This window comes from Pimephales promelas, chromosome 16 (assembly GCF_988280905.1).
Source record: "Pimephales promelas chromosome 16, fPimPro1.hap1.1, whole genome shotgun sequence".
Classification (NCBI taxonomy): domain Eukaryota; kingdom Metazoa; phylum Chordata; class Actinopteri; order Cypriniformes; family Leuciscidae; genus Pimephales; species Pimephales promelas.
The window spans coordinates 27958892-27981729 of record NC_142784.1 but is presented as its reverse complement, the minus strand read 5'-3'; the positions used below and the strand labels follow the sequence as shown (position 1 = coordinate 27981729).

The 22838-nt window shown below is 35.9% G+C and overlaps 1 protein-coding gene across 2 annotated transcripts; it reads right to left on the bottom strand.

Moving 5' to 3' along the window:
* Positions 1-615: 615 nt before the first annotated feature.
* Positions 616-15769, bottom strand: tmprss13a (transmembrane serine protease 13a). Of its 2 annotated transcripts, none has more exons than XM_039670943.2 (13): positions 15616-15769; positions 11199-11376; positions 10437-10544; positions 10153-10344; positions 6447-6573; positions 5983-6078; positions 5003-5046; positions 4395-4557; positions 3190-3359; positions 2936-3034; positions 2509-2651; positions 1252-1407; positions 616-1143 (listed from the first exon to the last, which is right to left on the bottom strand). In XM_039670943.2, the coding sequence occupies exons 2-13, from the start codon at positions 11323-11325 to the stop codon at positions 1129-1131; spliced, it is 1440 nt and encodes a 479-aa protein (XP_039526877.2). In that variant the 5' UTR covers positions 11326-11376; positions 15616-15769; the 3' UTR covers positions 616-1128. The 2 variants fall into 2 exon arrangements, with proteins under 2 accessions (XP_039526877.2, XP_088977520.1); XM_089121394.1 differs by lacking the exon at positions 15616-15769 and adding an exon at positions 15417-15551.
* Between the last annotated feature and the right edge of the window lie 7069 nt (positions 15770-22838).

Genomic DNA, 22838 nt, shown 5'->3' with positions numbered 1-22838 from the left:
TCACAAAATAAGAGGGATAATACAAAACCCTGGGTTCAAGCTAAATTCCAAGCTAGTATCCCTATTATAGATATATTTTACAAGGTGTTTATGGAGAAACATCAGGGACAAAACTGATTCTGCAATAACATTTCTCACTTGGTGGGGTATTCCTCAAAGTCTTAGTCTTAAGACTCAGTCTTGGCAAAAAGGTAATGAAAGGATAGTTAATTAATTCCGTTCATAATGTAAACACATTCACTCGTACTCTTATGCTTAAAGGGCTAGTTCACCAAAAAATGAAATTTCTGTCATTACTACTCTTGAGTCATTCCAAACCCATTACACTATCATTCATTTTCGGAACACAAATGATGAAATCTGCGAAATTTCTGTCCCTCGATTGAAAACTACCACTTTGACGCTTCAAAAAGTCCATAAAGAGATCGTAAAACTAATCGATATGACTTGAGTGGTTTAGTCCACGAGAATTATCCCTTTAATGTGCTGAAAAAAAACACAATCATGTTTCTTCTCATCATTAACTCTAAAATGGTTGGCAAATATTATCTACTAAACCTTACCTTGCACTCTATCAACTGTGTCACATTTGAAGAATAAAGCTCAAACTGTATCTGCTTTTGGCACGATTTATAAAGAAGCAAAATGAATCAGAGAGAAAAGGACGGAACCTTCACACAGGCTAAAACAACACAATCACAGTTTATCTTAGCTCATAGACTCTGATTTTCAAGTAAAATTAACAGCCCTTTGGTTAATAAATACATATTAGTAGAACACTCCCATTATTTTCCTGTAGAATCAGTGCAAGGATACAGATTTAAAGAAAGGCTCAGGTTCAGCGGTGTGCTGTGAACTTACAGTATAAATGCATAGAAAAGAATGAGGAAAGCAACAGAGGTGAACCGCATGCGCTTCAATGCATGCAGCTCTGCTTTCCCAGGTTGAGCTGTTTTATTCTCAGGAGACCGTGGAATCAATTAAGTGTTTTTCTTTGTCCAAATGTGGCTACAATATTGCAATATTGTCCCATGTCAAAGTGCATTACTCTGTCCTTCATTTTTTGTCCTGTGTCCACAGTCATTGTTTAAATTGTCAGGAACAGACAAGCCATGCAGAAGAAAGGCATCAGGGCTTCTCTTGCTGATTTTTAAAATGACAAGATATAGACATGTTAAGAGAACGCACTAAGCATAACGAATGATATTATGATCTACACGGACTCACGTTGGACCATGTTGTCCACCTTACCTGCATCGTGCTGTAGATCCAGGGAAGGAGGCTGGTCACTCTGCTATATACTCCTGGTTTTTGTCTTCGTCCACAACCAATTCCCCAACTGGTAATTCCGGCCAGATACCAGCGTTCATTATCTCCCTTACACATCAGTGGACCTCCACTGTCCCCCTGAAACCAACAACAAGGACGGAGAGAATTAAGAGAATGGAACTTCAGACCATTGTGAATAAACAACTGTAACATTTAAAAGATAGTTCACTTTGAAATAAATTTTTGATATGTTTTAGCTTACCTCAAGGGCATCCAAGATGTATTTGTCTTTGTTTCCACAGTAGTTTCAATTTTGATATTTTTAGGTCAAACCATTCGTGTCTATCAGTCATATAATGGAGGTCTATGGTCACCACCTCAAAAGAGCATGCAAAGAGAAGTCCAAATTAAAAATGATTTAATGACTTGTAAATGCAAGTACACTGTATTTATAGAGTTTGTATCTCGTCATTAAAACATGTTTAATTTGGACTTCTCTGTGCATGTTCTTCTTTGAGGTGGTGACCATAGACCTGCATTATATGACTCATAGGCACAAACGGTTTGACTTAAATATCAAAATTGAAACTACTGTGGAAACAAAGACACCTACATCTTAGGTAAGCTAAAACATATCAAAGATTAATTTCAAAGTGAACTATATCCCTTTAAAGCCATTATATGTAATGCATTATAAAATTAAATTTAATGCATTAATTATGCCTTATAATGAATTATGTGGTTTGATGATCTGTAACCACAGTTATAAAGCATTATTGTTCTGAACTATATGAATACATTTATAATGGATTATACATAAAGCGTTTCTAAAACATTTATTAAAACAGTACAATTTAAAACAAAATAAATGAATTTCTTTTAAAATACGGTATATTGCACCAAATGATTTTGTTGATTTCACTAAATTATTTAATATTATTTCTAAGAAATAAGATACAATTTCTTTTCATACAAGTTTTTTTTACAAAACAATAATGTGTGTGACATATAGACCTATTGTAATTTTCATGTGAAATAGTTCCTAAAGCAAATGTCGTCATGCGTCAAGGTTGAATAAAACATATTTGCAGCACTGTGAACAACAACATACAGTATTTGCCCAAACACCAGAATAAATCAATGTCATGAGACAAAGAAACACTGGGCGAGACCCGGCCAGTAAATAATGTATTTGCCTGAGGTCACTCTGTGGTCTAGTATTATGGAGACAAGATTTACCTGACAAGAGTCCCGGCCCCCATTCATATCGCCGGCACACATCATATTCTTAGTGATGGCTCCTCCGTACACCCGACTGTTGTTACACACAAGTGTGTCTATGACATTCACTGCCACATCCATAAGAATTGTGGAGCCCAGGGCTGTAGAGTAAAGGAAACACTCACAGTCAAAGGTCCAGGTCGGCTAAAAAGCTTAAAAGACAACACACACACTGTGACGTGGACAAACTTCGAAGCTCAAATCAGCAGTTTGCAAACTGTACTAGCATGAATTTTATAAATAGTATGAATAGGTTATGTTTTACCTAAAATTTTAAGTTTATTAGTCGTATACTCTTTATTCTGAATTATGATTGCTGCTATCATTTAAAAATCAAATAAATAGAATTAAAAATTTGTTGATTCTCATTGTTATCTCCCTGTACCTGCTGCCTCTTGTGTTGTCCCAAAGCCAGATGTCCGGCACTCTAATCCATCAGAAAAGATCTGGTCAAATCTAGGAAGGCAAACTGGCTGTATGGTCTCTGTATGTGAAAGAGAATGTCGAATCATTGTAGAATATTCCGAATATGAATAATACATGGTTCTTTAAGGGTCACTAAATGGTTTCACTGTAGAAAATGCAGTGCAAACATTTACATTTTTGTATCAACTACTCCATTAAGTGAATCCAACTCACCGGAGAAAGCAACAGGAGTGGTGAGTTTCAATAAGGCGATGTCATAATCATTGGTGTTGCTGTTGTAATTCTCATTCACTATAATCTTCTTCACAAGGAGTGGAGTTTGAGGGGTATTGTGGGAAATAGTCCCAACATAAACACGCCAATTTCCAGGACTCGCCATTGAGCTGAAAAAGAGAAAAAGATTATCACGTTAACATTTCATTTTTCATCAATGATGTAATGACACAAAGCAGCTATAAATTATAAACATTTGATAATTGACACGCCAGTTCCTGCAGCTTAACTAACATTGCATTAGCAACAAACATCAAGCTTTGAAACATTTGCAAATCTTTTGTTTTGAATCAGTGGTCTGGAACTTGTTACAGGATTTCAGCCAATGAGGCTTTGTTGCGCTATAATGATCTAAAACTTGAATCATTTGTCGTATCTAGGTGTTGATTTGGTAAATGATCGAGTGTCTAAAGGCCCTTTACACCAAGCATGATTGGCTGATATTACTATAATTCACAATATAAAAATCGATCTAAATATAATTTTTTTTTTCTCCAGCTGATGAATGATTAAAAGCAATGACAGCCAATCAGAATCCAGAAGACGTTAAAGAGCTCGAGATTTTAAAGCAGCGGAATAATATTTTCCACCATTATAGTTAACTTTATAGTTATCATTCTTAAAGGGTTAGTTCACCCAAAAAAAATGTAATTCTGTCGTTAATTACTCATGTCGTTCCAAACTCGTAAGATTTCCATTTATCTTTGAAACACAAATGAAGATCTTTTTGATGAAATTTGAGAGCTTTCTGTCCATTCATTGACAGGGTTAAAAAAGTTCATCAAGAGATTGTAAAACTAATCCATATGAACTGAGTGGTTTAATCCGAATTTTCTGGATGATCGCTTTACATGATGAATAAATTGAATGTAGGCTTTTATTCATATATAAACATTCATCAACACACACATCAGTTGTGGGAAACGGAAGCTCAAGCATGTTCACTTGACGTGTGAGAACATTCTCTTAATGTTCTCTGATCAATGATAATATGTGAATAAAAGACTAAATTAAATATAGTTTATGCAGTTTTATAATGTAGGTACATTTTGTATTTATATAATACATTTATGTTTAATAATGAAGAGGAGAACGATATTTAATTGCTTAGAATTGACCTAGTCAATCCCTGGATAATAACCAACCTTTTAAAGCAATGGGCAGCTGACACAACAAAGTCTGGAGAGATGAGCGATCCACCACAAGCATGGCCTCCATTGAAACGCAGGCTAACCTGCCAAGGCCACTGGCCAAGTTTAGAGGCTGTGCCCCCTATGATCCTGGAGACACTTTGCTGCTTGCCACAATCTGAAAAAAACAAAACTATGAATTCAACAGCTCAGTGTGAGAAGGATGATCCATTTACTCGACATCCAAACATTGTCACTTATGAAGTGAACGATACTGTGATGTATTATATATATCATTTCAACGCATTCTCATCCCAAGGCGCCATATAGGACGCTTTTGCAAAAGCGTAAATATCCAACGCACATGGCACCCTTTAACGTCTAATGACACGCTTCGGTTATGGTTAAGTTTAGGTATGGTGTAGGGTAAGGGTTAGACCACTAGGGGGCGCCTTCTGCCCAAATATATCTGCGTCTCATTTGATGTTAAAGGGTGCCATGTGCGTTGGATATTTACGCTTTTGCAAAAGCGTCCTATATGGCGCTTTGGGATGAGAACGGGCTCATCATTTAGTTATGTGTGACTGTAATTTGATATAAACTGCGATCAAATTTATTATTACCTGTGCACTCAAGTGAAACTGTCTTGTTGTCCAAACAGCTCTGGCTGAACATACAAAAATGGTGAAAGACAGATATTAGGCTTTGTACTATTAAGGAAGCTCTTACCCTGACAACACAAAAAGGTCTTATCCCAGCTAACAGGGAGTATTCCCAGAACAACATTATAAACGCTTAACCATTTATCTGCTCGCCTGTATATAATATTCATCATGAATATGGATCTTTTAAAGGGATACTCCACTTTTTTGGAAATAGGCTCATTTTACCACTCCCCCAGAGTTAAACAGTTGGGTTTTACCGTTTTCAAATGTATTCAGCTGATTTTTTGATATTCAGAAGAATATCAGTAACCAGACAGTTTCTGGTCTCATTGACTTCCATAGTATATTTTTTTCCTACTATGGAAGTCAATGGGAGCAGAAACTGTCTGGTTGCTGATATTCTTCTAAATATCAGAAAATCGGCTGAATGGATTCAAAAACGGTAAAACTCAACTGTTTAACTCTGGGGGAGTGGTAAAATGAGCCTATTTCCAAAAAAAGTGGAGTATCCCTTTAACACTTTCACTGCCATTGACAGAATTTTCCAGCTTTGCATGTTTTCACTGTTATACGGTAGGGGGCGCTATTATAAATCCCCTAAACGAATGCTACTGAATCAAACAGGGGGGGAGGAGACGAGAACGAGATTTTCTCAGCTTTTTGTTCAAAAATGCTCTGTTAACAGAGGCTCTGTTTTTTCTTTTGCTTAATTGCATGTTCAGTGATTCATACAACAAAATATTCTGGAAGCCACTACATTTTTGTGAAAATGGTCAAAAACGCTGGCTGTGAAAAAACGACGGAAGGGAAAGTTTTAGTACATTAAGGCATGTTTTGAAGATTCAGAAGCTTTTTTATAACTTGAATGTTAGCGAATCGTTTTTAGAACATATTTCTGTTAGCTGGGATGCAGTAATCTGCACTTGATTTGATTTTACCTGACATTGACCAGACCCTGAATAAGTTTGTCTGATCTAGATTCTAAAGTAAGGGCTTTGGACATCTCGCTATTCACTGCACTTGATGCATAAGACCTAAGGGAAAAGAAACACAAGGCATCAGCTGTTAAAATAGTTTTTGTTGAAACAAGATTCATATTTGGTTATATCTGGACCATTTAATGTTCACCCAATCAGTCATCATTCATGTCGTTCCAAACCTGTATGACTTTCTTTCTATCCTGGATCACAAAATACAATATTTTGTAAATGTACAAGTCATATGGACTTTTATGTTGCTTTTAGTGCTTTATTAAGGTTGATGGACCCTATAGTCGCTGCTGACCAAGAGCAGCGTAAATATTCTTCAAAATTTCATATTGTTTTCTACTAAGAAAAGAAAGTCATATGGGTATGGACCAATAAATGGTGGCAGAATGTTAGTGATGGATTAACATATTTACCTTCTAAAGCCCAGTTGTTCACAGATCTGGTCAGCATAACTCTTGTCCAATCCCTGATAACACACCGGAAGGAATCGACCATCCTGAGCAGTTCTGACCTGCAACACGTGACCTTCACCAAATCTCACTGAGAACATTGGAGAGGAATGTTAAAACAGTGAAATTTCATTTCCTAATAGATTTTTTTTAACTTGTTTAACAGTAAACATATGTGACCATCATCATAACAACTTAAAAATACTTGAAATATTGCAAGATAAAGACTTTCTGCAACATACTAAATAAGTGTTATTTTAGTATTATTTACTTAGCCTTCTAGTATTGTATTTATAAAATATTTTTATTTCAGTGTAAATATTAGTCATTTTGTTTTCAGGTATGTGCTTTTGTCATATACACTGTACGTAGCTTTGGCCATTTTAGTTACTTCACTTTTATTTCATTAAGTTAAGGCATTTTATTATATTATAATAGTTTAAATAGTTTAGGACGGGTTAACAATAATGATGATATGTGACCATCATCATAACAACTTAAAAATACATTGGAGAGGAATGTTAAAACAGTGAAATTTCATTTCCTAATAGATTTTTTTAAATTGTTTGACAGTAAACATATGTGACCATCATCATAACAACTTAAAAATACTAGAAATATTGCAAGATAAAGACTTTCTGCAACATACTAAATAAGTGTTATTTTAGTATTATTTACTTAGCCTTGTATTGTATTTTTAAAATATTTTTATTTTAGTATAAATATTAGTCATTTTGTTTTCAGGTGTATGCTTTTGTCATATACACTGTACGTAGCTTTGGCCATTTTAGTTACTTCACTTTTATTTCATTAAGTTAAGGCATTTTATTATATTATAATAGTTTAAATAGTTTAGGACGGGTTAACAATAATGATGATATGTGACCATCATCATAACAACTTAAAAATACATTGGAGAGGAATGTTAAAACAGTGAAATTTCATTTCCTAATAGATTTTTTTAAATTGTTTGACAGTAAACATATGTGACCATCATCATAACAACTTAAAAATACTAGAAATATTGCAAGATAAAGACTTTCTGCAACATACTAAATAAGTGTTATTTTAGTATTATTTACTTAGCCTTGTATTGTATTTTTAAAATATTTTTATTTTAGTATAAATATTAGTCATTTTGTTTTCAGGTGTATGCTTTTGTCATATACACTGTACGTAGCTTTGGCCATTTTAGTTACTTCACTTTTATTTCATTAAGTTAAGGCATTTTATTATATTATAATTAGGGTTGGGAATCGTGAGAAATTTTCCGGTTCCGGTTCCGATTCCGGTTCCGCCAAACGATTCCGGTTCCGGTTCCGGTTCCCATTCAATTAAAAATATTAGTAAGAGAAAAATCCACAATCCTTTTTGTGTTTATTTCTTATAGAACATGACAAATTAGTTTAACAGACTGGTAATGTAAACAAACTCAAAATATTATTAAGCAATCTTTGCAAAAAAAAAAAAAAATTATATATAAAGGAAATTAAAAAATTCTGCATTCTCTATAATAATTTAGACCTCTCCTTTATTGTATCTCCAACAGTGAAGAATACCCTCTCAGAAGGAATAGTATATGCTTTAATATGTGTGTAGAACAGATTATTTTTTAAAACGGTTTGAATGATTGATTCATAAAGACTTTACTTATTTCATTACTGGATAAATCGGCGCTCTAACAGTTAATAAACAGAACTACATGCGTCTTGCGGAAGAACATTGTTGCCGGAGCTACTTCTCTCTGTTTATGTCCATGACGAGTCACGCAGGCATTGGGCTACTCCGCAGCAGCTGCGATCCGCCGGCCAGTCTAAAGAAGTCCGAGTATTAACGCTTATTACAGGCTTTACGTAGTGATTCAAGATAAGACAAAAACACGGTTTGAAAAAAAACATTATGATGCACTCGCTCATTGTATATATTTTGTAAATTCTGAACACAAAAAATATACGGACTGCATCTGTTTTGACCACTACCGTCAATGTTTACTCAAACTATAATCTCACTAATTCTGTAACGGAAATCATTTGAATATGTGAAACAAATAAATATTGAGACTGTGTGATTGTAAAGCAGTTTCATATCGACAACTGCTCTCTCTCTCTCTCTCAGCGCAAACAGATTTGAATGTAGGCTAGAGAGTGACTCGGCGGTCGGCGCGCGCAGCGTGCGTGTGTCTGTGTGTGACAAATGCAGCGCGTGTGAGAGCAAATCGCAACTTCAGTGGTGAAGTTTTTGTCATTTAGGAATAAGACGGCGTCTTCTACTCCCAGCACTTCGCCCACATGATGATATCGCATCGGCATCAGAACCGTTTTCGGAACCGAAACTTAGGAATTTTGCACGGTTCCGGTATTTTTTCAAAAACACAACCGGTTCTGGAAAAGAACCGGTTCTCGGTTCCCAACCCTAATTATAATAGTTTAAATAGTTTAGGACGGGTTAACAATAATGATGATATGTGACCATCATCATAACAACTTAAAAATACATTGGAGAGGAATGTTAAAACAGTGAAATTTCATTTCCTAATAGATTTTTTTAAATTGTTTGACAGTAAACATATGTGACCATCATCATAACAACTTAAAAATACTTGAAATATTGCAAGATAAAGACTTTCTGCAACATACTAAATAAGTGTTATTTTAGTATTATTTACTTAGCCTTCTAGTATTGTATTTATAAAATATTTTTATTTCAGTGTAAATATTAGTCATTTTGTTTTCAGGTATGTGCTTTTGTCATATACACTGTACGTAGCTTTGGCCATTTTAGTTACTTCACTTTTATTTCATTAAGTTAAGGCATTTTATTACATTATAATAGTTTAAAGTCCCCGTGAAATCAAAATTGAACCTATTTACTTTGTTAGCGCATATTACTAGTCTTGTGGTGAACAATTAATCCGTGCAAGTAAAAATATATTAAAAAAATGTTTTACCTTGGTAATCTTTAATCAAAATCTGAAAAGTTACTTCCGGTCTGGAACGGTTTCGTTTTCTGATGACGTAGGTTTCACAACTTGGGTGGGGAAACGCTTAACCACTCCCCTCAAACCGTTAGTTTGCTATGAGCGAGAGATGGAGAGGAGGAGCGCTAGAGTAAAACCCTGCCCTCTGTTCAATATTCCGTTTCACTTGGAATACGTCACAGCACTGGAGAAAAATCGTTTGCAACTTCCGGTTCACGGGGACTTTAAATAGTTTAGGACGGGTTGACAATAACAACACGGTATAGAATTAGCTTAATTTGACTTTTTTACGTTGACTTAAATGTAACATTAAAAACAATACTAATCTAGTATTTTTATTTTTTTTTTGTCAGATAACTGTTTTGTTTTGCAGATAAAAATGATCAGATGTTGTTTTAAAGAGGTTTAGATATGTTTGCTCTTTGCGGTGCAACTCGCAATGTAGTTTTTTTGTAGTTTAGCCATTTTTTTTTTCATAGAAATAAATAGAGGCCTTACTGTGTACTGTAAATGTTTATTGCAGTCCAGTCAGTTTCGGGCTAACTTTCAAATCTAGCTTCCTTATCAAGACATGTCAACCTAGTGTTTTTTTTTTTTTTTTAACAAAGTACCTGAAACACTCAACCAATATTCTCTTTGTAATGTTTCCTATATGAATTAGTTCCATCTCTTTGCTGTAGAAAGTGAGCTCACCGCAGTCTGTCTCATCTCTGGCCGATTTCAAGTCTTCGATGCCGTCGCACAGCTTGCAGGAGTTGGTGCACCCCTTCATGTCGTCATTCGTCTCGTGGGAGTCATCCGTCTCGTGGTCGTCATTTTCCTTGCAATATTCTCCCTTGCAATCGTCCTCATAATGGACGGAATATGACTTGGTTCCGTAACGCACTATCCCCATAAGTGAGAGAGCAGCAAAGAGAAAAATCAGGGAAAGGGGTTAAGGTACAAAGGTGAGCATTAATGGTGAGTCCTGTCGTTACCTCCAAGCCAGATGGCCAGTCCAATGAGAAGCAACACAAACAGCACACTTCCCCATCCTCCCCAGCACTTGCCTCTCTGTCCACAAGACTCCTGCCTTTTTGGAGGAACTGAAGAAACAAGAACAAATCAGCAAACCAACTAAACTAATGTCTCATATTTGTGATTAAAAGTGTGTAGTACTACTATAATTGTAGGCGAGTCAGCAGGAGAGATATATTTTGGGACCACAGTATCTTATTTTTCTGCATGTGTATGTGCATAAGTATGTGATATATATATATATATATATATATATATATATATATATATTAGTGCTATCAAACGATTCAAATATTTAATCGCGATTAATCGCATTAATAACTCGCGATTAATCGCAATTAATTGCACATTTTTATCTATTCTAAATGTCTCTTGATTTCTTTTTGTCCCATTATTTTTTCTCATTTTAATGCTCTTATCAACATGGAAAAGTGGATCGGCTTGCTTTGTGCAAAAGTGACAGCATCCTATAATAAAAATAAAAAAATAAAAAAAAACTGGCTTAAATTGTTCAATTTGAAATGGTGAAGCTAGAACTGGCCACTCTGTTTTGATTATGATCAATTTGTAAAAACATTTTTAGCTTTTTTTTTTTTTTTTTAGCAGATTTTAGCTTCATTTAGCAAGAGTATATTATGTAGAATGCTTTTTTAAACATATATAGCAAATTTTATGGCAAATTTAGCCGCAAATCTGAGCGAATAAGTAGATTCCGTACTTACCGACAACTCGCTGTGTGACGATGACAGCCGATACCTGAACTTGTGCTGGATCCCTCTGAACATAGTAGGGCACAGTTTTCTGTGCGACACCATATCTGTCTTGACAAATCACCTCCTCGTAGGTCATAGGAGGGGTCTGAGGGTCCACAGCCACAGAGTAGTATGGTGGAGGAAGGTCCTTCAGAGAAAGTGAAAGAAATATTATAGTTGGTGTGGTTTGACAAGTTCGTGTACTTTTTTACTTACAAAATATGCCACACAATGTTCTTAGTGGAACTTGTTTGTGTGCCTTGTCTTAAATATTTAAAATGCCTTGTACTCCCCAACTGGATTCTTTGAGTTCTGCAATGCAGTGCAAATATGTTATACAATATACTTGTATTTCTAGTTTGTTTGTTTTTTGTTTTTGTTTTTTTTTGCAATGTCATTTCAGTTGCCATGAAATTTCAGCCCGTTCTCATCCTTTAACGTCATATAGAACGCTATATGCAAAAACGGCGCTATGCTACGCACATGGCACCCTTTATCGTTAATATAACAGGCAAACCCAAGACGTCATAAATCCTTTAGCGTGAATATGACACGCACACCCTACCCCACACCTAAACTTAGCCCTCACAGCGCGTGTTATATTAACGATAACGGGTGCCATGTGCGTAGTATAGGGCCGTTTTTGCATATAGCGTTCTATATGACGTTAAAGGTTGAGAATGTGTTTGAAATTTTGTGATCCACAGTCAAAATGTGAAAACAAAATGAACTTTTTTTATCTGATTTTTGGAGTTACTGACTTCAGTGCCTATTTTTATGAAGGCCTAATTGTGTTTACTATTTAAATTATTTTTTTTTTTATCTATTAGATTGTTGTTGTTTGCTACATAAGTTTAATAGTTATTTAATGGGGTAAATACTTAAACAATAAAGTGTACTTTGATTCTTTGTTCATGAAAATGGGATCGAGCCTGTGTTTACACTGTCTGCAAACTCCACCAACATAACCTTCTTTTTACAATCTGTACAAAATTTGACATTTTACCTAAACTGCCATTTGTATTAGACATATTGCTAGAGTTTCGCTCATTTCCTTGTCTTGCTCATTTTCACCCATTTAATTAAATTGGTTCAGACGGCCCAATCCATTATCATCCATGATAAGACTTGAACAGATGCAACCATTCTGTAAAGGGAGCTGTCTTCTGGGAAAGACCAATTTGTTGATGTCTTCATGCCGTAACCTAGACAGTTTGGTTGCAAGAATCAAATGGTTTGCTTCCTTGTTAGCGCACCAGGCCTGAAAAGAATACACACCTTCTGAATGGGTGGCTTTCATTACAGGAAGTATTTATTTTACTGGAATAGTTCAATAAAGGATTTCAAACTCGCATGACTGACTTTCTTCTGTGGAATACAAAAGATGTTCTGATGATGACTGGTCACTAGGCTACAACACGTCAAGCTTCAAATACAAGTTGTCCAATCCAAACATTAATCATTGAAAAGTTTCCCTCCAATTTTGTGACCAAATTATTTGAGTCAGTCACTTCATGGACGAACCAACTGATTTATTGAATAAAATAATCAAACATAATCAAGATAAACAATGATTTTGATGATATTTTCTAATCTTGGAGAATGTGGATTTGATTCTGTGAGAAAAATAAGTTTTAGTTTTATTTCTTGGCGATTTGTCTACCATGTTTATGAGGGTAGTATTTAGTTAATACTAAAGTTGCGTTCACATGGCTAGTTGGAATACGCGATTCTGACAAGTCAATCGCAGCAACTTTTAACACGACTTGGCATGAAATCGAAGTTGCGATAGTCTTTTATTCCCTATGTGACATATCCGAGTGAGTGTTTCTCTAACAAGAAAAAAATTTAGGGCGGGACTTTTGTCCAAGGAGAATTGATTGGATGGTTGTGGTTTGCTATTGCTTGATCTCATGTGAGTGACAGGTTGCCCCGCCCTCAAGCCACTAAACGCATCATCAGAGAAGAGAAGACATTAAATGAGGGAGGGGAAGTTATTTTGATTAAAGATTATTCAACCAATTACAGTGCACAATATCTGTCTTTCTCCGTCAAAACACATTTCACAGGATCGCCGACAGGTCTAGATATTTCACCTGCCAAATATCTGTCATCTGTTATTAGTCTTTGAACATTGACACACAGTGATCGTCACTCACGTGTATAAGCACTGCTCTGTCTCCATTAACGGCCAGCGAGTGGGAAATCATGGCTAAAACCATATAGTGCCAGGGTGACATTACTAAAATGATTATTTTTAACTATTATTATTAATTACATTTACTTAGGTCTCAGGTAACGATTAAGGTAAAAATGACTTGATGGCACTTCAGAGGCCCAGTTGCATTTATATTTTGTAAAGATTATGTCTTAAAAACTAGTCTGACCAACTAGTTAGGGGTAATCAGCCTATACCTTTCTTCAAATGGCTTTTTAAAGTCATACCATCCATGTCACGGTCCTGACCCAGTAGGGGTTCACTTGACGATAGGATAATGGCTGGCTTTACTACACATTATCCATTACATGGTCTCTTCTTGCAAACCTCCTTTGGAAACTATGCAGTTTAACCAGATGCTTTGTAATTCAGTAATGAGTTGTGTTTTGTGACTGGTGTATTTTGAAGGCCACAACCTACCTCACTATGTTCCAGTTCAATGGCCTCTTTTGAAATATCAGTCAGTGTAAGTAAGTGTTTGCTCTGCTTCACCAAATAACAATAAACGTGTCTGTTAATACCCGGCTGCAGTATCGCCAAAAATATGCATGTTTCACACACTGCCAAGATTTGACAGGCGGGCCATGTTTTCTGGGCTTTAAATGTTTAAATGTAATTTTTCCACAAGAGTTGCATGAGTCAGCACACCTTTTCATACAAAGCTTCGAGCCTGCATGGAAGGTGTTTTTTTCTGCCTAATAGGTTAATAAATATGGGTGCTTAACCTATTCAACCAGACCTGTCATATTTGTTACCAAAAACACATTTATTTGTTGATATTTTTAGGGAGTTTTCAACTATTTAGTTGATCTTTTGTCCTGCAGTGCCACTGCATTCTTTATAATGTCAAATCTGAATTGGTCATAATAATGTTATAATAATGTTAAATTTAATGTTTCTTTGAGTAATCATTAAACCTACTTAACTATAGTCATTTAAATACCCTGATGACTCTTAAATGGACATAGGGCCTACCAGAACACTGACCCCAGTTTCAGTCTATAATGAATAGTGGGTTTCTGTCTGAGTGTTATTCAACTCCTAGATTATCTTTAAATGCCTCTTTAGCATTAAGTGGGTTTCGCAACAAGTCCTTCAGGTGATACACAGCTAAAATTATTAAATATACAGCTAAATGCCTTCAAAAAAAATTGACCAATGAGGTGTGTTGTATTTATTGTTTTTTTTTATACCAAAGCTTAGACAGGGAATGAGAAAGTTTTCAGATAAATGTGGAGGAACTGGTTTGTCAAAACTCGTAACCATTACCCAAAATAGCATGATCAGCAATTATATAAAGCAATTATCAGCAAACTGTACAGCAAAGTGAAATATATATAAATATATATATTTTATATTTCTATTTCATCATTTATATATATATATATATATATATATATATATATAGCTTTAATGTTTCATGTATTACCTGAGATAAGCAGATCATCACCATATTTTTACATTAGTATAATAATTTGTTAAAATATTTTAAAATACATACCATTTATTTATAATTTTTGGATAATTTCTTGATCATGTAGCTCAGTAAATAGGCCTTCTATTAGTTAGTGATTCCTAAACTTGGTAAATGCGTGAAAAATTTTAATGTTTTTTTTTTTGTCCTAATGAGAGTGTGACACACATTAGTAATGCATTAATGCTTTAGTTCAAATTTGTTAAATCTCACTTAAGATCAACACAAGATCATTTGAACCAATTAACAGCTCTATTTCTATTCACCAGTTCTATTTTATCGTTTTTATAAAGCAATACAAAAACCCTTAGTACTGTCTGGTGCCCAGTATACAAGCCAGACCCTTATACAAATGCAGTTATATAAAAAGCCCACTGAAATAAACCGATATAGACTGTGTGATATAGACATTGCAACATGACACGCATGCACAAAAACAACACAATACAATGAGATAAAAAGCATACAGCCTGCAGCCAAAACTATTCTGTCTTACCGTGTTATTGTCTGCCATTAGGAACAGGAGTGAGAACTATGGTTAGATCCAAAAATGACTGTGTATTTGGCTGGACAGGATTTCAACCTGTCTCTACAGTCCTAATGGAAAAATGAGACCCTCTTTTCCATTTTTCACCGGCTTTTCAAGACATAGTTAAGACTGCCCACTTATCCTCCCTCTTTTAGTTTCAACGTACCTGTAGAAATGCCAGTGTCACACCTGCCCAACCAGTTTCATGACACCAGAGGCCTGCAGAGCCCTCGAGCTCACCTGGAAACAATCAGCTGAAAATAGTTTCATAAAAATAACTTCCCAAAAAAGACAAGAACGGGTATTGTTTAAAATTCATGTATAACTTTAATGAAAGGTTCTGATCTACTTTAAATGTTGCCTACTGTAGTTCAGTTGGATAACGACTAGTTGGAATAAAAGTTGCTTCATTCTAACCAATCATTCAATCATTAAATGATGAACTGCACAGGCCAGAGGTTGAGTAATAATTAAAGTGTAACTTTGTCAGGCAGCTTTGTAATGTTACAATGTCAGTAGTGTAAATGAACCATGTTAACTCGTTCACCGCGTTCATGTTATTTGTCAGCAAAAGTCCGCCATATGACGCGTTTTGCCACATATTGTCTCTTATGCATTTTTGTAACCCCGCCCACTGACAGTCAGATCGGCAGAGGGTTATTAATGTAACAGTTATTATAAAGTTATGTTTCATGGTCAAGGTTTGCCCAGTTTGTTTTTGTTGCGATTTGTGGAGCCTGGGGTGTCTACATAGACCGCGTTTTTTTTTTTAGTGTGTTCAGGGGACAGGCTAGCCTGGATGCCAGCCCGAACTCCGCCCACAACATTTTTTGGTCGGGAAGATTGGTCTGGACTCGATCCATTGAGGAGTAATTATGATCAGGCAAAAAATGATCAGATTGCCAGGGCGGGCTTTATACGATGATGGACAGATGATCTGCAGGGACGTAATCATCACGTTATCAAAGAGCGCTAACTGGTTTCCCTCAGAGATGACTGCAGCTGGAGAATTGAGATGTATAGATTCCGCTGTCACGTCTGTTTTTAAAATTAATCGACAGCGCATTCATTTTAATAGACAAACAGAAAACTGCAATCAAGGCATTTGTCGATCGGAAAGATATTCGGCAAAAGTGTAACTGACGGTCGGGACGTAATGAAAAGCATGTGGTCGTTGTGGTTTCTCCTTTGGTCGCACTCACGAAGGACCAAGTAAAAGAAGCAACACTCGTTATTTTACGTCTAAAATAAGTAAGTTCTGTTGTTGACAACTATGCTATGCAAAGTATTTGACTTACTGCGTTGCTCTGATTGGTTGTAGGTCTGTCCGACTATCCAATTGAGTGCAGAGGTTTTTTTTTTCTCTCCTGGTTCGGTCAAGACACGACTCATAACGCCTCAAAGACCTACGGAGTGGTCTCAGACTCATATTCTGACTATAGGCTATAGACTCTTACTTTGTAAGAAAGTGCCCTTACAGATTTAAAACTTTGCAGGATGCTTTCTTTCACCTAGAGTTATGTTACAAGAAATACAGGGGCCCTTTAATGTATGAATGTTATTTAAACACGAGTAAAATGAAACTGGAATATTGTTTGATTATCAATTGACCGATGATCAAAGATCTTTGCAATTTTGTATTTTTTTTGTAGGCCAAATCAGTTTTCATCACTGAAGTGCGACAAAATTGTTCAAGCACAGCAGTGGTCAAATGGAAAACATTGTTCGTCATCATCATCACAGCAGTGGCAGCTGAGTCACCACGGTGAATGGGAAATTCTCAAATGACAATTCACAAATAGAGAATGACAAGGCACAAAGACAGCTGTATTTCAAGATCTCTCTTAGCCAAAGGCAGAATGTTCAGTCATACAACAACATCACTGAGCTTCTTTTCATTTTGCGAATATACACCTCTAGTCAATGATAGTTTTTTGAACTTGCAGGAACTGCTGGGAAGAATATCTTTCTTCCACCTTCCTTCTATTAATATTTTGGTTGTATGTTTATATGTCCATGAATACTCTTTGTTAACACGTGATGCTTAACTAAAAGTTTGGGAGGAGCACGTTCAAATAATCAATCCAATTACAGTAACTTGTCATCAACAATCACCTTTCCCATCAGCATGAGAGGAAGCATACATTCATCTAAAGGATTATTAGGAACACCATACTAATACTGTGTTTGACCCCCTTTCGCCTTCATAACTGCCTTAATTCTACGTGGCATTGATTCAACAAGGTGCTGAAAGCATTCTTTAGAAATGTTGACCCATATTGATAGGATAGCATCTTGCAGTTGATGGAGATTTGTGGGATGCACATCCAGGGCACGAAGCTCCCGTTCCATCACATCCCAAAGATGCTCTTTCGGGTTGAGATCTGGTGACTGTGGGGGACAGTTTAGTACAGTGAACTCATTGTCATGTTCGATAAACATGTCATGTTCATTATTCTCCTGGAAGTAGCCATCAGAGGATGGGTACATGGTGGTCATAAAGGGATGGACATGGTCAGAAACAATGCTCAGGTAGGCCGTGGCATTTAAACGATGCCCAATTGGCACTAAGGGGCCTAAAGTGTGCCAAGAAAACATCCCCCACACCATTACACCACCACCACCAGCCTGCACAGTGGTAACAAGGCATGATGGATCCATGTTCTTCAGTTTAGGCCAAATTCTGACTCTACCATCTGAATGTCTCAACAGAAATCGAGACTCTTCAGACCAGGCGACATTTTTCCAGTCTTTAACTGTCCAATTTGGGTGAGCTCTTGCAAATTGTAGCTTCTTTTTCCTATTTGTAGTGGAGATGAGTGGTATCCAGTGGGCTCTTCTGCTGTTGTAGCCCATCCGCCTCAAGGTTGTGCATGTTGTGGCTTCACAAATGCTTTTCTTCATACCTCGGTTGTAACGAGTGGTTATTTCAGTCAAAGTTGCTCTTCTATCAGCTTGAATCAGTCGGCTCATTCTCCTCTGACCTCTAGCATCAACAAGGCATTTTCACCCACAGGACTGACGCATACTGGATGTTTTTCCCTTTTCACACCATTCTTTGTAAACCAACAACAATGCCATGCTCAAAATGGCTTAAATCACCTTTCTTTACCATTCTGACATTCAGTTTGGAGTTCAGGAGATTGTCTTGACCAGGACCACACCCCTAAATGCTTTGAAGCAACTGCCATGTGATTTTGATTAGATATTTTCATTAATGAGAAAATGAACAGTTGTTCCTAATAATCCTTTAGATGAGTGTATAAAGACATTCATAAAAAAGCAATAGGCAGGTTACATCACTTCATTAAGATTTGTGCTGTAACAGAGGCACAGAATGTATTCAAGTGCAGCAATTTATTGTTTCAACAAAACAGAAAAGTAACAAAAGCCACCTTGAAACTGATCCACGTGATTTGACTGACAACACAACTGGTCTGTTATTTACAGTAATCAATGAGTGACGTCACAGAAACTTCCCATTGCATTAACACTCATTACACTTTACAAATTAATTTTTACAGTTATTTACTATATAAAATACAGATTTGTATTTACATATGATCCCATAGTGTAAAATGCTATCTCAAGGCAGAATGTTAAAGACCCCGCATTCAGTAATGTATTCAAACAACAATAGCAATGTATTATGAGTTTGACTATGATGCAAAAGGCACTTCAAAAGGCTCAGGCTTAAACATTCAACACTAAAGCAAACATAGGGGACATATATTTAGAAACTGATGATGTAATACAGGTGAGGACAACAGCTTCATGATCTCAGCAGGTATAAGCCAGACAACTCAGTTTATAAAGTGCGCCTTCACTCTACACTGCCTCCTGTTGTCTAAATGAAGAATGGCAGAAACTCTCATTTGGTCTTTTATACAAAATCAACCATTTTGTGTGATTAGATGGACATTGTTACCTAAACAGATATGTCATTTTCTAACAAAAACTGTCCATATGACTCATTCTCAAGTCTAAGTTGGCAAAATAACTGAAGTGAATACATTTTTGTAAATGTTTTAATAAAACTGGAAGAAAATGATGTCAGTAGAACAATAAATGTAAACACTGTTGACTATAAGACCTATATATTTTTTCAGAATTAGTTTGATAAAAATATCTTGTTAGTCCATCAATCAATCAATTATCAAGGGTTGTTGTTGTTTTCGTATAACAAATTTCTAGATCATTTTCAATTTCCTGTTTTTCACAAATAGTTGTCATTAGTTATGGGCTTGCAGCGAAGCAAGTGCATTCTGGGAGTTGTTGTCTTTCATCCATATAAGCCAAAAATACATTTTCTGGCTTTTCTCAGTCTAGAAAATGCTGAATTCAAAAAATAATTTCACATTTCTTCTACATAAATGACCCATTTTAAATGCACATTCATCTTTCCAGAGATGAAGTATCTGTTTAAATGTGAAAATAACTTCAATTTGCTCACAAGAGTTGTGTAGGGATAAATTTAGTCCAATCTGCTGTGACGTCACAATGCATTGTGGTCTATGGGTCTGCCTAAGTGTATTGAGTTTCAAAAGACTCGCTCCCTCTGTCAAGATTGAGGGGTCGAGTGTCTGTCCAAATAAACTTATCTCGCCCAGTTGACAAAGTTGACCACACTTCAAAATGGCGGCAGGGATTTATGGGAAGTTCACCAGTGTATGTAAATGCAGCCATTGTGTACTTCACAATATACAGAATAAGTATACTTCCTAATTTCCTTGTCCCTCAGTTATAATGTTAGGTTAGCATTAACATTACTGCTATATCTGTCACAGGAACACTATCTATCTGTGTAAATTAACTCTGACCAACATGTCAGCAGAAATGAGAAGGATAAACAATTGTTTTGATGACATAGTTAATTTGGAATTGGAAAATCTATTTTTTTCATGAAGTTTATTTAACAAAGTTTTGGAGAAGCACATTCCACCTCTGTCCCACAACAGTTTTCAGGATCCCTCATGATCCCAAATTTCAAGCTCTTTACTCTATCTGTTTAATATGCATGTGTGTACTTGTGAAATGGTAGCAAGGGACATGCTAAAATGACCTTTATCAGGGGGAAACACATGAAAGGAAAGTGTTATGTTATCAAAAGGAAGCCATCTGAGGAAGAACAAAGAGGAAGTTATAGTCCCGGAACACTTTTTCTATAAAACACACATTGCTGTACTAAGCTGTCAATATGACTTTAAGGTATTGTGGTGTGGGCTATTTACTGGTGGTAGAATCTATTTGCAGATAATCTCTCACCCCTAAATGACATGCAAGTAAAAATAAATTTCATATTGGTTGCTTTACATCGTCACTCTCATATTGTCTTTTCTAAAGGCCATAATAAGCACCAATATGGCCTTGACTATGCTGATAGATAAAACCCTGCTAAAGTACAATTAATGTAAATGAAACAAGCTTGGGTCAGTGGTGTTGGCAATATATCTTACCAGAAGAGGGCGACATTTGACCTGTTTTAGGTTGTATGGGATTTGAGTGTCATTGTCTGCTTTGGGCAAAGAGCTTCCATGGTGACTTTGATAGTCAATTAAATGTATAGCCTAGTTGGTTACAAAAAAATGTGTGTGTGTTTCTGTGATGGATTATCTGAATTTTGTGAACTCGCATACGATCAAGACTCTTTTCATAGTTTTCAATATAAGATATTATTATTGGCCTATATGGTGGGTAACTTTCCCTCAAAACTATTTCACGACGTTGAAATGACGTGAGCCGCTGTTTTACTACAATCCTCATGTTTATTTGCTGGGCTTGTAGCGTAGTATTCAGTGTTGCTAATTGTCCGCGCTACTTTTACTATTGCTACCGGGTTGTTGTTGTTTTTTTTTAGTCATGGTAGTGGTGTTTGGTGATGTCGAGAGCCAAAATTAGAAAGCGCAGATACTTACGCAGACAAAAAAAAAAAAAAAAAAAAAGATACTTACGCAGACTTTTATCGTGCTTTCCCAGGGGAGACAACGGGATAATTAGTGCATGGCCGAAGAAATGGAAAATATCTGAGGTAAAAAGACAGAAAGACTAACATAGGCAAAATAAATGAGTGAAAACATCGGTATGGAACACCGGTGGAATGATTGATGACGTAAAAAATCCAAAGTTGCTTCTTCTTCTTCTTTTTTTTTTGTGGATAGATAGCCTAATGAAATTAAATACTGCGTAGACATCCGTGTAACTTAGATAAATCTCAAGAACGAATTACACGAACTAGTAGCCAAATGCACATTTAAAATAATGCAAGCATGTTCAATAGGCCTATTATTTTGTGTGCTAAAAAAAAAAAAAAAAAATAGAAAAACAATACGTCATGATTGAGCTACTGGATCATACACAATGTAAATCTTAAACGATTTAAATCATTAAAAATGTTTCAAAAATGACCATTGGACAAAAAGAGAATTGGAATTTTTGAGCCATTTTTATTTTAATTCCTTGCCCCCTATTTTATTGAAAAGGAGCAGTGAAACAAAGGAAACACCATGAAACTAGTCGGAAAACACCACCAGTACATACCAAATGTAATAATGAAACCCTGTGATGGGCAAATTTCAGAAACACTTCCTTGTGTATAGCAGCACTCAGCAGCACTGGTCAACCAGATTTTGGCATTAACAAATTGATGCTCATTAACATTTCACCATTATTAAATTATGAAAATTATGAAATTATACGAAACAAGTGCATTTTTGATTACATCGTAGGTACAAATGTCTTTTAGTCTAAAAAAAACCTGCTCAAATGGCAAGTTTAAGAGCTTTTGATAATATTCAAAAAAGGATCATAGTGCAGAGGGTTGGAAAGAGTTTGCTATAGTATTTGATTAGCTTGACATACACAACCACACTGAGTGGGAAACCTTGACACCATGCCATTTTCTTTTTGTGTTGTTTTCACTGACAGATTTGTTTATGAGTGTCAGGGGTCAGAGACCCGAACGTCTGTAACTCTCGTCTAAGCAAACAATTTGAATCTGGGTAAATCAGTTTCTATCAACAGAGTTAAACTTCAACCTCATTCAGTGAACCTTCTCAGAGGGGCCGTGATGATCTAAGTTGTATTTGAACTCTAAATGATCTTCCATGACTCACTGATATCAAACAGCTAGTCCAGTTTTCTTGTTTGTGTACTATATTTAGTATACATATGCATTGAGTCTAAATATAGATACATGCCCTAGATATTTAGATCCTGAGTCTATGATTCACCCTGAGTCTGACCTATTTACATTGTCAGACCACAACATCAATTTTAAACCATAATTATTGACCAATAAAAAAACACATTATTTTATTTTATTAATGGTGGCTGCGATATGACTATTGCTGTTTACAATATATGATTTTGCTTGGTGAGATGATCCTGTTT